Source organism: Halichoerus grypus, chromosome 9 (assembly GCF_964656455.1).
Source record: "Halichoerus grypus chromosome 9, mHalGry1.hap1.1, whole genome shotgun sequence".
Taxonomy (NCBI): Eukaryota; Metazoa; Chordata; class Mammalia; order Carnivora; family Phocidae; genus Halichoerus; species Halichoerus grypus.
Window position 1 is genome coordinate 44,706,271 of NC_135720.1, and position 16,059 is coordinate 44,722,329.

The following is a 16,059-nucleotide window of genomic DNA, read 5'->3' on the forward strand; positions in this document are numbered from 1 at the left end:
TTATAATCTCCATTCAGTTACATAGAATTGGAATACTGCTATGTAACAGAAATCATCACACTAATGCACAGGATTGAAAGTCAAGCAACTTTGGTCTAGGCTGAACTGAATTAAGTCTTAACCCTGTAAACATTTCCATAGGAGGTAGAACATACACATTTGACTTTTGGTCAAACAAGGGATAGTAAACAATGATTCTGAGACCCTAATAAATTAAATTAAAGTTATTTTAAGGCATTAAATATTTTTTCCTTTTATAGACCAAAGATGAAACAGCACACAGATCTTCAATAAATTAGGAAGCAAAATATTAAATCTTCATAGTTGAAATGTTTGCATCTCCAAAGCTCCACTGGTTCCACTTGATAATGTTTGAAACTATAATTGATAATGAGATCACATTTCAAACAATTTGTGTGCAAGGCAAAGTCTGCAAGTATCTCCATTCATTATGGAGTTGTCCATGGTTTTGTATCAGTGACTTGAAAACACAAGGTCCTGTCACTGTATATTCCATTTTCTTTACCCTGATGGCAATCTGAGTGAATAATATTTGAGCAGTAGAGATTGTTGGTTTCATTCCCCACCCAACACTGTTGGTTTAAGTGCCTCCGGCTGCTGTTCCCATGAACACAGTGTTAATGGGTGGTAAAGAGGACACCATTTCTCTACCATTCGCTCCGTGGGAATCCAGGGTCTCTTGAGCTGGATACTGATTGGAAGTTCCATACATACACTGAGATGTGGAGGAAGGAATTGGTGTTTGCAAGCTGGATGCTGTAAGGGAAAATATAATCAGCAATTGAATATTGACTGAAATGTGTTTTTCTTTACAAGTGCCACTCACATTAAGCCTCTGTATTTATTTTTTGCATTTATCACACATATCTGTGCTATTTTCCTAGACATTGTTTTTTCTTCTACACATTTCACAAAGAAAACTCAATTTCAAACTTAAATTAAGAGACAACTTTATCACCCAAATATATCCCAAATCTACCTCCTCGTTCCATCTACACTTCTTCCATTGTTCAAACCACCATCTTCATCACTTTCTTACACCACACACAAAAACAAACTCAAAATTAACGAAAGACCTAAATGTGAGACAGGAATCCATCAAAATCCCAGAGGAGAACACAGACAGCAACCTCTGTGACCTCGGCCACAGCAACTTCTTGTTAGACATGTCTCCAAAGGCGAGGGAAACAAAAGCAAAAATGAACTATTAAGACTTTATCAAGACGAAAAACTTTTCAACAGCAAAGGAAACAGTCCACAAAACTAAAAGACAACAGACAGAATGGCAGAAGATATTTGCAAATGACATATCAGATAAATGGCTAGTATCCAAAATCTATAAAGAACTTATCAAACTCAACACCCAAAGAACAAAAATAATCCAGTCAAGAAATGGGCAGAAGACATGAACAGACATTTCTCCAAAGAAGACACCCAAATGGCCAACAGACACATGAAAAAATGCTCAACATCACTCAGCATCAGGGAAATACAAATCAAAACCACAATGAGATACCACCTCACACCAGTCAGAATGGCTAAAACTAACAACTCAGGAAACAACCGATGTTGGAGAGGATGTGGAGAAAAGGGATCTCCCTTACACTGTTGGTGGGAATGCAAGCTGGTACAGCCACTTTGGAAAACACTATGGAAGTTCCTCTAAAAGTTAAAAATAGAGCTACCCTATGAGCCAGCAATTACACTACTAGATATTTATCCAAAGGATACAAACATAGTGATTCAAAGGGGCACCTGCACCCCAATGTTTATAGCAACAATGTCCACAAGAGCTAAACTATGGAAAGAGCCCAGAGATCCATTAACGAATGGAATAAGAAGATGTGGTACACACACACACACACACACACACACACACACACACACACACACAGGAATATTACTCAGCCATCAAAAAGAATGAAATCTTGCCATTTGTGAAAACGTGGATGGAACTAGAGGGTATTAGGCTAAGCAAAATAAGTCAGTCAGAGAAAGACAAATATTATGATTTCACTCCCATTTGGAATTTAAGAAACAAAACAGATGAACAGAGGGGAAAAGATGAAAAAATAAAATAAGACAAAATCACAGAGGGAGATAAACCATAAGAGACTCTTAACAATAGGAAACAAACTGAGGGTTGCTGGAGGGGAGGTGGGGGAGGATGGGATTACTGGGTGATGGACATTAAGGAGGGCACTTGTAATGAGCACTGGGTGTTATATGCAACTGATGAATCACTAAAATCTACCGCTGAAACTAATAATACACTATATGTTAATCAGTTTATTTTAAATACAAAAACTTAAAAAACTAAAACAAAAAACCACCATCTTCTCCTACCTGGACCAACACAGTGGTCCTCCTCACTGGTCTCATGACCCTCACCTTTGCCGTACCCTCTCATTCTGCAGGGAGCCGCCAGGATAATGTTGCTGAAGTGTACAGTACATTGTCACTCTTCTCAAATGCTACAATGACTTCCCATTATTCTTAGAACAGAATCCAAGCTCCTTGCCCTGGTTCACAGCACCTTCTGTGAACTGGTCTCTGTCCACTGATTTATTTTACTCTACTGTCTTCATTCACTATGCTCAAAACACACTGGCCTTCTTTCTGCCCACTGAATTTTCCTTGTTCCCATTTCAGAAACTATGCACTTATCATTTCTTCTGCCTAGAACTCCACCATCAGACCTCATGTCAATGCTTCCTCATCACTTTCAACTCCAATATCTCTGTCTCAGGATTCCTTTCCCAACTATCTTACCAAAAGCAGTTTCTCCATAACTATTTGTCATTTTACCCTATTTAACAGATTTCAGAGTACCCAACATTATCTTTTTAATGCATTTGTCTATTTATCTATTGCCTTATCTCTCCTTACTAGAATGTAAACTTCTTATAGGCAAGAACTCCATCCCAATCACCACTATAACCTCACGCCTAGAATGAAGTTTGGCACATAGTAGTAGGTTCTCAAGAATTTGACCAACTGGCTCTCTGACACTACTTTTCCTGCATGTATGGTTGCTGACTTCTCATTGCTGTTTTTCTCATTTTTCTAACTACCTACTCTGTCCCTGAAAACCAGTCTTTATAACTAAGGAAACAGACAGTGGGTCCTACCTTCCCTTGCACTCCTTACCCACCTACTCTAGTCCCTCTTTTCACTCAGAAGCCCTCTTTGCTATTTGCTTGTAAGCCAGCTCTGACAACTAGAGCTTAGAATCCCTCCTCCACCCAAGCTATGTTCCAGCAAAGCTTCCACTATCTCTACGAGTAAACAGAACTAATAGTTAACAATAGCAGCAAGGTACATTTTAGTCTCACGGTGAGGAAACTTCCTGAAGTGGAATTTTCTGCTTCATTAGAGTAACCTAGAAGCAATGACCATCTGCAGATAGCATGAGATGAGCTGCTAGACTCTGCTCAAGGAGCATCTGTGATGGTCACGGGAAGGGAAGAAGTGCTTCCTATTGAGTTATTGGAAAAGCACACTGAGAGGAGAGATGGAATTTATCTCATTTTCCCTATGCTCCAGTTGGGTGTCCATGCCCTTGACGTATGCTACCTTGAAATCTATTCCACTGGAAGATTTCAACCATCGCATAAAAGCATTAACACTCTGCCTTGATATTTACATGCATCTATACTTGTCCTGTGATCCCTTATTAGTAATATGGGAAACTAAATCTATCCATATATTTTTGCCCCTTTTTTTCAACTCACTGATGTATGGAGTTCCTACTATGTGGCAGACACTTGGCTGGGTAGCTGCTGATGTATCTAGTACATCACAGGATTTTCCCAGGGAGAGCAACCTGGTTGCAAGAAGATGCTAGGGGACTTCCTGGCAAACACACAGTTTTGCTAATTTTTACTTAAACTGTATGTAGCAGAACAATAAAAACAGCAACATTTTCTACAGAGCTGTCTAATTACATTTTACATATAATTGAGAAAATGACAGTAAAGTCACCACTGTTTTAAACCTGGAGTGGTTTTAGGGTACTGCTGGAGAATACGGGGTCCAAAGACACCTCTTGGCACTGCCCCCGGGGCCAACAGTGAACAAGAGAGTGTGAGAAAAAGACATCATTCCTGCCCTCATAAAACTTAGTCTTTTAGACTGCATCTGACGGGTTATATTTATTTTTTGCAAACATAAAAGATGCCAGCTATTCTTTTTGAAAGAATAACAGATTTAGCATTAGGATGCACAGTGACATATATAATGGGAACTGGGAAGACCGTTACTAATACAAAAATAAGACTTGAGATCCAAAGTGATGAATCACCCGTGGGAACATGAGTGCCCCGTTCACCTCAACAGTCACCCTCCAAAGTAAAACCACGTACTTGAGGTTAATAGCTTCTGAAAATGTTTTTAAGAACTACTAAAATAATTTACCTACTACTGGAGTTCGACACGCAACTGAAGGTGATGTGTCTGCGTAAAACGAGCTGGTCTGCTTTCTACTACCGTCATCTAAAATGTTAAGTGGGTCGTGGATGTCACTGTAAGGAGGCAGTGAGCGAACACTGCTGATGACGGAAACATGTTGATTCACCATCGATCCAAGTCTATGAGACTCTGGGTAGTTTATGTTGCTTCCATAGTATCCTATAACAGAAAATGTCAAGAATGTACCATTCACTTACTACAAAGAATATTCCAGGAAGGAAAAAAGGACAAGGTAATAGGGTACAGCCCTAAAGATCCCATGTTATAAATATGACATTCACATCTCCATTTACTATAGATTTGGATTCGTACTTGTATATGGATATGGTTCACTAGGCTGGTTTTTTGTTTTTAAAAATACAAAGCCGTTATCCTATTGTTAAGTTTCAGATATAAGACTACACCTCTCTCATGTTTTCCTCACTTAATTAACAAGATCTTCCTATAAAGAAAAAAAGCACTAAAAACCTCTCACAAAGACTACACTATTTGTCAAATACCAATTTTATCTACAGATTTATGTTTCTGGAAGAAGTCCTGGCCTACACTTAGGAGAGAGGACACAGCCTGCTTTGGAGGCTGAAGAAGTCCACAGATCTTTCCAATTCCCTAAACTTTAAGTGTTTTATCAGACTAACAGGGGGCACTGTTTGGGTCCTAAACTGTAAGATCTGCTGCTAGTTCTCCAGAAGAAACATTATTCACTAGAAATATTTTCAAAGGACAAAACATTCTTCTTTTGGGCTTATTCAGGGAGATCTCAAACATAGTTTGACATAAAATATTTTTTCATCATTTGTGGCATTTAGAAGGGCAACTTTAAAAAACCACAAGAATTAGGGATATGTTTGTATGTGGAAGAAATGAGCTCCAAGTGTCTAAGATTCCATGAGCTTTAGAAACTTTACATGGGATGACATGCTGCTCAGCAGATCTGGAGCTCAATGTCTGATTTTGCCTTATTACCATCTCAAAAACCGGGAAAAATTCTTTAAAAATTTCGATACCATTAGGTGAACTAGGAGGCAATGCTGCTCCTTGACAGTTGGTCGCCCCTGTGTTGCTCAGGAAATTGAAGCTTCCTGTATTTAAAAACTGCATACTGTGTGAATCTTGGCTGTGTGGGGATGGTCCATAGCTGGAAGGTGGTCGAGAATTATATGGAGACCCAGCACAGCTGCCAGTGAAGAAGTCTCTAGAAAGCTGCTGTTCACTCCAGGCCATGCATCGACCATGCTCGGGGCGATGAGGATAGAGTCCTGATGGGGGGTGAGGCTGTGCCCTAAACACAGTCTGATAGTTAGAGTTGGTCCCATAAAAGTCATGATTGCCTTGAGGATGGGTAGGATAAATGGACTCTGGGAATGATGAGCAGTGTGATGGCACTGACAGGACCGGGCCCACACTTGGAGGTCTCCCCGCCATTGGCCCCTGGTTAATGACGCTTCCTCGGCTTGCCATGGCTGGAGAAATGGGTGGTGTCATCAGATGACCAGTACTCTGGGAAAGCTCCATTTGACCTGGAAACAAATTCACAGAGCATTCACCAGTGGCAAATTAAAATAAATGGGCACACATCTTTAAAAATTATCCAAAAGATGTATTAATATACTTTTTTCCAATTTGGTTCATTCTCACTCTCTAAAAATAACAGAACTGGGGAACACTGAAAACCTAGGTTTAAAAGATACCATCACAATAAGTAAATAAATAAATAAATAACACGATTGCAATATATGTATATTTCACAACAGGGAAGACTTTTGGTGTCAGTAACTGTGGAAAAAAGTCTGGGATGTCTTCATGTTTCCATGGCTATGAAGATAGTTAGAGCTCAAGCTTGGGAAGGTCAAGGGATCTGCTCTTCACATTTCTCCATAATTAAAAACCAAGCTGAATGCTAAATGGTTTGATTTTTAGGGTAAAAGGAAAAGGCAATAAAGTCAAAATGACCACAGCTTCAAAGCAGCTGATTCAAACCATCATGCAAACACCACTGATGAACAATGAGTTATGAATGCCACCAACTCCCTGGATGTCTGATTTTCCATTGGTAGAATTAGGCCCCTGAACTCAAAGGCCCTTTCAGATTTAAAATTCTGTGTGTCCAATGAAGTTATATCTATGAATTTCAGAAAAGACATAAGGCAAAAGCAGACTTAAAATATTATCTAGTAGTGAGTTCTAGCCACTAAACATTCAGATTGATACAAAGGGGACTCTAGACCAGAGAGGAAAATTATTGTAATGGTTATCCTAAAGTGACCAAATCTACTTTTTAATGGAGGAGAAATAAAGTCTCCTCAAGAGCCAAAAATAAACAAGAAGCCCATTTTTTGACTCTCAAAACATCTTCAAGATTTCATATATACCAAATCTAATTTTTTCTTCCACCAAATGAAAACAACTTATTATTTGTATTTCCAACATAACTAAGCGAGCACATCACAGTGTGGTACCTATGTTAATAATGGTATTGACAAAAGTGTGAATGACAAATGCTGAAAGTCACAAAAAATATAAAGCTTTAATAAAAGTTAGTAAAGACCAGCCTTTTTTATCCTTGGAATGGCTGGATGTTACCAGGTTTGAAGAAAACAAAGGAACAGGCTCCTGAGAGACGGCGTGACGCCCAAGTGTTTCACAGCGTACCTGTGAGTGGCATGGTGTCCGTATTCCCAGCAGGGAATGGGTGCAGAGCAGAGGGTAAGCCTCCAGGATGACTGGATGACAGAGGAAGATAGGCTGTTTCCACATGGCTTTCATTCTTCACAGTGTCACTGGAAACAGTGCTCCCTTTATTACGGTTGGCCAGAAAGCATGAACTTGGAGAAGCAGTGAAGGCAGCTTTACTTGCATCTGGAAAGATTTTTTTTAATGGGAAAGCTAACATCATTCCCATATTCCTAATAAATAAGCCCAAGAAAATGAAACTGAAAATGTTTTAGGGTTGTGTCACAAATCTGGAAACTCCAGAGAAATATCTTCCATGGGAAACAAGGCCGGCAGATCTTTGGTCGTGGCAGTGGTGCTGGGGATTTTGTGGTCATGGTTATCTGTACATTTGTGAGTGTCACGTGTGTTCTGGGGGGGCACTAAGGAATCCACACTGGAGTGGACAGTCTTCAAAATGCAAGTCATCACATCCCAAATAGACATGTTCTCTTCCTTCTCCAAATTCCTATAGAACTTATTTCTACACCATTTACAAGGTGGTAATACCACAGGTGTTGTCTTCAATTATGGTTATTTTTTATTACAATCACCTCTCCACCTTCATTTCAATTCTCACAAGAACATTGATTTTATATCCTCCAGAGCTTCCAGCAAAGTCCCTTGACTACTCTATGTGCAAATGGTGGAGAGAAAAAAATAGTGCTCCGATAGTGTTCATATCCTGAGTTAGTTGTGACATGCTTGGGAAAAAACCTCTGAGACTATTACAGACCCACTACACATGTACTTACAAATTCTTAAATTTAGGTTTAAAGAAAGAAATATGCAAAGCAAGATATACATTTTAAATTACCTGAATTCTTCATATACTTGTCCAATAAATTCTGTAACTCCTGCTCTTTGTCGTTATTGAACTGGGTCTCCATGGCGAGGAGAATGTATTCATCAAGAAGCATTCGGATCAAATGGAAAGAACCTTGTTGTGGATGGGAACGGGGAGAGGACAATGTCAGATGAAAGGAGGGAGAGAAGGAGAAGGAAAGAGAGAGAGAGAAGTCGAGTTATCTTTGTGACCATCTCACAACACTTTACAAGGAGCAACTGAAATCAACAAATACTTGTTGGACTTTAAATGACCTGCTAAGACCAACATGCTTAACTTGAGTCTCTAATCTTTCTGTGTACCGCCTGCTCAGCTTACTGTGTGTACTGTCCTGCCAGCTCTTTGGCCACTAATTACATCAAAGGAAAATACGGATGAAAGTGAGACATGCTTTATGCTTTAAGAGGGCACACACTGGAGTGTGATAAGCTTTAACCTGGGGAGAATGAGCTCTACTCTGCTCTATTTCTGTTTGCTTTGTACTAAATAATTAGACAATGGCCACCATGGTCTGAAAAAAGTATCAAGTAAGATGTCTTTCTAGCCTGAAACAAAGTTCTCTTTGGTTTGGACAAAAGCAAAGAGTCATTTTCATTTGGAAGTTGTCCTGGAAAACCTTAAACTTCTTTGAACTATTCCACAGACTTCCCAACAAAAGTCTGGTTTCATCACAAAGTCAGGCTTCAATGTTGTATATGTTAAGAAACCTTACATATAAGTAAGAGATTTCAAATAAAAGGCTCAACATTTTGTTCATCCTCCAATGCAAGTTCACTGATTTTATCTAGTTCCACTGAGAATTAAATAAAAACAACCTAGTTAACCATAACCTATTTATAACGTGAAGATTTCTTGCAAAGCAACTACTAAATGCAGAAGTACTGTCCACGAGCTAGCATTATAGCTGCAAAACTAAGAATCCCAGAAATTTTAAGAAAACGAAGGTATTCAATTTTTGAAAGAGCTAACTTGACTCAGTTTATCATTTCACAAGTCAAATCGATCAGGAAAGATGTTTCAGAAACATATGAGAGCATGTCTTCTCAGCTGCTCTTTGATTCTCGCAGTGCAGCTATGTGGTTCCTGGAAAAGATGCAAAAATTTGCCATACTGCAATGAGTAGTGCCTCTTGAAAATAATGTACTAATTCTTGTTTACTTGCTTAACAAAAAAATTATCCAAGTACTGATGGCATGTAATGATAATAGCTGCTATTCATAAAATGTTCACCAGGTACTAGACTGTGCTTTTATAAATATCATCTCACTAAAGTGCCTACACAACCCAATAAGAGCAATATTCGTCCTCTTTTTTTAAGTGCTTCAAGTTTTTATTTAAACTCTAGTTAGTTAACATACAGCATAATATTGGTTTCCAGAGTAGAATTTAGTGATTCATCACTTACATATAACACCCAGGGCTCAACACAACTAGTGCCCTCCTTAATATCCATCCCCCAGTTAGCCCACCGCCACCCACCTCCCCCCCCACCCCCGCCGGCAACCCTCAGTTGCTCTATAGTTAAGAGTCTCTTATGGTTTGCTTCCCTCTCTCTCTTTTTTTCTTCCTTCCCCTATGTTCATCTGTTTTGGTTCTTAAATTCCACATATGAGTGGAATCATATGGTATTTGTCTTTCTCTGACTGACATTTCACTTAGCATAATACACTCTAGCTCCATCCACATCGTTGCAGATGGCAAAATTTCATTCTCTTTTATGGCTGAGCAATATTCCATTGTATATATACCACATCTTCCCTATCCATGCATCAGTCAATAGACATTTGGGCTCTTTCCATAGTTTGGCGATTGTTGATAATACTGTTATAAATATTCATCCTCTTCACAGTGAGCAGAACAGCTTGGGTTAAAACCAAGCCAGAGGGAAGCAGTGTTAGGATTTAACTGCATGTGGTCTGACTCCAAAACCCAGGTTCATAACTACCATTCTCTACTGGCTCAATAGTCAGATTTGAGAAGTGACAGTCCCCCATGTTTAAAAACTGACAGGAACTATGACTGGAGAGTGAATGATGTATTCAGGGAGGAAGAGCTTTATAAAGCACATGAGATACCAAAACTGGATGCATTGTTCAAGGTGAGGTTATGCATTACTCGAGCACCAAAAAAGCTCCACTTAAGCAGAAAGTCTTGAGCCCTCTTCTTTAATGATCTTCCATTTTGTTTGCTGGTCTACAAGCAAAGGAACAAAGCGAAACTATAAAATCTGTCATCTCATTACTACATGCATCCTACATAAAATCAAGAGGTTGATAAGCTGTCTGACAAATGGACAGATGGCATGACATGCAATTTATTTTATCAGATATAATGATCTGTCCAGGGATTTTAATGTTCATCTGTCTTTGTTATCATTTTTAAGGTTAATAGATCTTTATTCCGTATGGTTTTGTTACCTAACAGAATTGGACAACAAAATAAAATAATTCACAAAATAGTTTATCTCATTTTCCTTTGACAGAACTTTAAAAAGAACAGAAGGTGAAGTGTCAAAGAAGGGTTATATATTTCTGTGAATGATTAACTCTGACTTCTCTGGTCCTGAATGATAATCTGTTTTCCTTCCAGGAGAAAAAAAAGTCCCTACACTACAACTAGTTTCCTTGATATGGAATGGCTAACACCAACTAGTGATGGATCTATTTGCTCTTATTGCCTTGTTTCATGAGGGATGACTTGCATGTTAACAGAAGGAGTTGAAAAAACATAGAAAACACAAAATACTGCGCTCTCAGAAATTAAAAATGGAAATACTCAAAGCCACATTTTCTGTCAGCGTTTATGAAAATTTACTGTTTAGAAAAGGGCCAAATCCTTCCAGTTTTTATCTTTCACTATTGATGTTACTCTGCTGTAACTTCATTGACCGACAGGGAAGGCACAGTGCCTTGTAGTCCTTTGTCAAGAAATGACAAATAGAACTGAATCTATGGCCAGCACTCTCGAATCTGGCCTATTCCTAATTTGGATCTTTGGGCCACCTTAGTTGCAAGTCTTCAAAAGCTTTTCAAAGCATTGCTACACACAATCACCCCTCCTCCACCATTCAAGAAACTACAGCCAGTTTAACATTTACTATTAACAAAAATTCTATTTTGGGAATCTGTCACTGAAAAATACCTTAATAACCCTCTGCTCTACCACGGTATCCAACCATTCAATAAAAGCCTCCACTGTGGCATTCTTCTTAAGAAGATCTTTCAGTTCCTGGAACACTGTGATAGAGTCATCTACCATATTAAAACAAAACAAAACAAAACACAATATTACTCTACTTTGAGCCCAAGAGAAAACCTAAAACTAGAAATCATTAAGAATTTTATAGCATAAAAGGGAAAGACAGATGAAATTAAATATGTTAAAGGAATTATTTCATATCCTAAGAATAAATAACAAAAAATCCTTAACTTTTTACTCTTCAAAATTTTAATAATGATTGTACATATCTTGGTACATATTGAAATATAGACTTATGTATTATATAAGTATGTATATACTGGGGAAGAGTAAGTTGTCATTTATAGTTGATTATTCATTCTGAATCCAAAGCTTTCATTAAATGCAACAGATTCACTGAAAACTGATGAATGAATGCTGATTTCCTGCTTTCTGACCTATCCCTTACCTTTAGCAAAAATTAAATTCTGCACTGTGAAACTGAGCCACTTACATGAATAATCTTTTATCTTGTAAAAGTTAAAGGGACCATTTAAGGCTATCATTTATTAAAGAGTTTAAAGTTTCCTGAATCCCAAAGGGTAATATAATTTTTGCTAGGGAACAGAAAACAAGGCTGAAGTTGGACCACCCCAGGGAGCAGCCCATCATTTGTTCAACAGCCTATCGGAGGCTGCACTTGTCTTTTCAGAGAGAGGTTGGGGAAAGAGTGGGTTGCTATCCCTTGAAAACAGAGCCTGGTTGTCTAGTCATGCATATTGCCTTGGTAAATTCTGTCAGATTGTCCAAACCTGGGCAGGGAATTTCTGCTTGGAAAACAGTATCGTGTTGAGATATCATTTTGATATGCATCATATACCATATGAGGCTAAGAGTGTAAAACTCAGGAAAATGTGTATGCATGTGATGTAAAATTGGAAGAAAACTGGGACGCCTCAGTGGTTCAGCCGGTTAAGCGTCTGCCTTCAGCTCAGGTCATGATCTCAGGATCCTGGGATGGAGTCCCACATCAGGCTCCCTGTTCAGTGGGGAGTCTGCTTACTCCCTCTGCCTGCCGCTCCCCCTGCTTGTGCTCTCTCTCTCTCTCTCTGACAAATAAATAAATAAAATCAAAAAAAATTTAAACAAACAAACAAACAAAAAACCTGGAAGAAAACTCACAACACTCAAAAACATTTCCATTATTCCCAGGTTATTTCTAGGTAATGAGATTATGAATGGCTTTTATTTTCCTCTTGATATTTTCTATATTTTCCAGGTTTTCCACAATCTATAGCTACAATTGTTTTTAAGTAGAGGACAATTTTTTAATTAAAAAAGTTTCTATAAACCAAGGTTTCTCAAACAGATATTTTGTAGTCTAAGGGGACTCCCAGCCCCACCCCCAACAAAGAGTTATCCAGCCCAAAACGTCAAACAGTGCCAAGGTTGGGAGACCCAGCTCTAAACACAGAGAAGACTTACGTTCCGTGTAGATATCAGATTCAGTGTCTGTGCTGCCAGAAATGGTGAGAAGGGCCTGTGATCCAATACTATTCAAGTCAACCTTTTCAATATCAGATACCATGGAATTCACAACATGCTGGTCAAAGAGAGCTGGTCTGGCAATCTGCATGAAGAAAGTAAAAAGACACTAAACCATATTATTGATGGTCTATCTAAAGGAAAGCTTTGGCTACTAGAGAAATAGTTTCTTGAGAGAAGAGTATCATAAATGTTTTTTTTTTTATTTTAAAACTAAAAGCAATAGCTGAGACTCATGATCATTGTTAAAGCTTTGAAACTATTTTTGAAATTAGAAAATGAATTTTTTAATCCATGTTCATACAATAAGGATTTCACAATGTTATATTTCTTATCTGGAACTATCCCAACCAAGTCTTTTAAAATTTAGGGGACTAGAAACTTTCACAAAGCAAACAATCATTTGAGAGGAGGGGAAATATATTTTAACAATATACAAACATACAAACAGTAATTTAAGAATTACTTTTTTTCTCCCTATTTAGGAAAACCAAATTAGTAGGTAGTTTAACGTGTGTTGTTTGTGGATTTTACAACATCAAATATCACATGGGTGCAGTCCCCACATGTTAATTTTTATTAACTGGGTTCATGTAGCAAATAACAGTTTTGCATTTTACATTGCATTCAGAAGTTTTGTGGTTTTTTTACTTTTCATCCTGAAATAATATTAAATTTACAAAAAAGCTGCAAAGATAGTGCAGAATATTTCCATATACTCCCTATTCATCTTCTCCTAATATCCTCATCATACCTAACCATTGTTTATTGCCCAAATCAGGAAATTAACATTGCTATAATACTGATAGTAATTCAAATTTCCATCAATTTTCCCACTAATGTCCTTTTTCTGTTCTAGCATTCACTCTGGGGTCTCAGATTGCATTTAATTGTTGCCTACTTGGTCTCCAATCTCTGCAAATTTCTTACTCTGCTACCAGATAATTCATTTTTTATATTGGTGATTCAAATACCAACGTACCTGAGCAAGGTGTAAGAAAGATGTTTGTCGTTTCAGGGAAGATACAAATCTTCGCACAACAGGTATTTTCTTATCGGTTAGAGCTTCTGGCAAGTTTTCCAAGGATGAAACAACCCACTGTTCCCAATTTTTAGCAAAATTCCTTATATCTGCTAATAAGCTACACACACACACACATACACAAAAAAAACCTATGTATTAAATGCTAAATTGCTCAAAATGCATTACATAAATGTAGTTTAATGGAGGTATACTGTTATTCTATGATTCCAAGAACATGACTTTGAAGTCATATAGATTCAGCCTAGGTCTGCCATTTATCTCCTTGGTCAACATACTCAATCTCCTCAAGCTCTGGCTTCATTTATTAAATAGGAATAAGATTAGTATCTATGTCACAGGATTATTATGAGGACTATATAAAATAATTCATGGAAATTTCTCTGGTCAAACCTGGTGTGCAGAGGGTAATCAATAAATAATACCTTATTATTAACATTAGCTCATGGTTCTGTCATTTTCTATAAAATATTTCTGGGGAAATGTAAGTATGCACTTCATTTCACTTATCTTGGCTTCTTGAGAGACATCACAGAGGGATCATAGTGTCATTTCAAGTATTTACTATTAGTTTCTAGTAACCGATTTTTATAGTCCAAATATAACTGTGGGATACATTATCAAAAAGGTACTATAGGACCCTATTTAGAAAATTGCAAATGTTCATTGTGCATACACACAAACATTTATATATAAACACAAAAATTTAAAAAGTAGTCAACAATCTACACACTATATCTCAACAAAACAGATCTAAATTTACATTTGGGATGGCGCATACGCTGGTGAGCAGTAACATAATAGAGGAAAAAGAATAGAAGTGGAGTTCAACAGCCCTCAATTAAAATCCTGGCTATGCTTCTTACTAATTAACTGACTCTGGGCAAATAAATTAATTCCTTCTGCTGCCGGGTTCCTCATTTGTGAATATGCGATCATAATTGTTACTGGGGAATAGTCTGACAGGTTGTGTTTTTAAAAAATCTAATTGTTCAATGATAAGGAATTGGTTAAATAAAGTATAGGGCGCCTGGGTGGCTCAGTTGGTTAAGCGACTGCCTTCGGCTCAGGTCATGATCCTGGAGTCCCGGGATCGAGTCCCACATTGGGCTCCCTGCTTGGCAGGGAGTCTGCTTCTCCCTCTGACCCTCCCCCCTCTCATGCTCTCTCTCTCTCATTCTCTCTCTCAAATAAATAAATAAAATCTTTAAAAAAAATAAAATAAAGTATAATATTTTTCAGGTGCTGGAAATCTATGCAGCCATTTAAAAAGATAATGTTGATCTGTATTTGTTGATATGAAAGATTTTCACAGTATGTCGCACTAATATATATACTATGGTCCCGTTTTTTTAAAAATGTGTATATTTACAGGTATTCTTAGAAAAAGTCTATGAAATACTAACCTAACACATTAAGAATGTGGAGAAATTATGAGTTTTTAATGCATTTATGCATGTTTTTCATTTTCTACAAAGAACCAGTGGCATACTTAAGAGATAAATACATAAATAGTCACTTTCAGGTGGTTGTAGGAGTTAAGTGAAACAATTCATGTGGTCTCAAAGCCCATGATGTGTTTAATAAAGGCCAGCTATAATTACATCAGTTGCATGGCCAGATATCTGCCACTAACTAAGTGCAGCCATTCTGTGACGTAGAAGTGTTTTGTTTTGTTTTTTAAGATTTTATTTATTTATTTGAAAGCAAGAGAGAACATGAGCAGGACGGAGGGAGAGGCAGACTCTCCGCTGAGCAGGGAGCCCAATGCGGGACTCGATCCCAGGACCCTGAGATCATTACCTGAGCCGAAGACAGATGCTTAACCGACTGAGCCACCCAGGCACCCTTGTGACATAGAGTGTTAAGAGTACTTATTCCTTCATTAAAAGAAGGTGGTAATTCTGTTACCCTACCTTCTGATTTTGCAATTAAGACCAAAGTTAATAATAAAGATAAAATAGTTCTTTAATTTTTATCATTGTGGTTATTTTCCATCAATTATCCCCATTTATATTCTTCTAGCCAGTTTCCACAAGGTCAATGAACCCTAAATATTTATTTTTCACTTGGGCATCTCTCATATTAAAAGGATTTCAGGATGGTTCCATCAATTTTGTTCATTGCGGTTTGACTATAAGGATTGAGGCACATCATCTAGCTATTACAAAGGGACAGGAGCAGGCAAATAATCTTGATAAACAAATGAATTTCTATTTAATGTTTTCCTTTAATATAATGGATA

General features: G+C 37.7%; 1 protein-coding gene across 1 annotated transcript in view; it reads right to left on the reverse strand.

The window, feature by feature from the left end:
- Positions 1-601: 601 nt before the first annotated feature.
- RFX6 (regulatory factor X6) overlaps positions 602-16,059 on the reverse strand; it is a 56,314-nt gene continuing 40,856 nt past the window's right edge. The window contains exons 11-19 of the mRNA XM_036082273.2: positions 13,755-13,914; positions 12,713-12,857; positions 11,192-11,301; positions 10,126-10,243; positions 8,021-8,143; positions 7,144-7,350; positions 5,499-6,011; positions 4,438-4,650; positions 602-777 (exon numbers count right to left, since the gene is read on the reverse strand). Of these exons, the coding sequence (XP_035938166.1) occupies positions 602-777; positions 4,438-4,650; positions 5,499-6,011; positions 7,144-7,350; positions 8,021-8,143; positions 10,126-10,243; positions 11,192-11,301; positions 12,713-12,857; positions 13,755-13,914 (1,765 nt within the window). The remainder of the gene's footprint in view (positions 778-4,437; positions 4,651-5,498; positions 6,012-7,143; positions 7,351-8,020; positions 8,144-10,125; positions 10,244-11,191; positions 11,302-12,712; positions 12,858-13,754; positions 13,915-16,059) is intronic.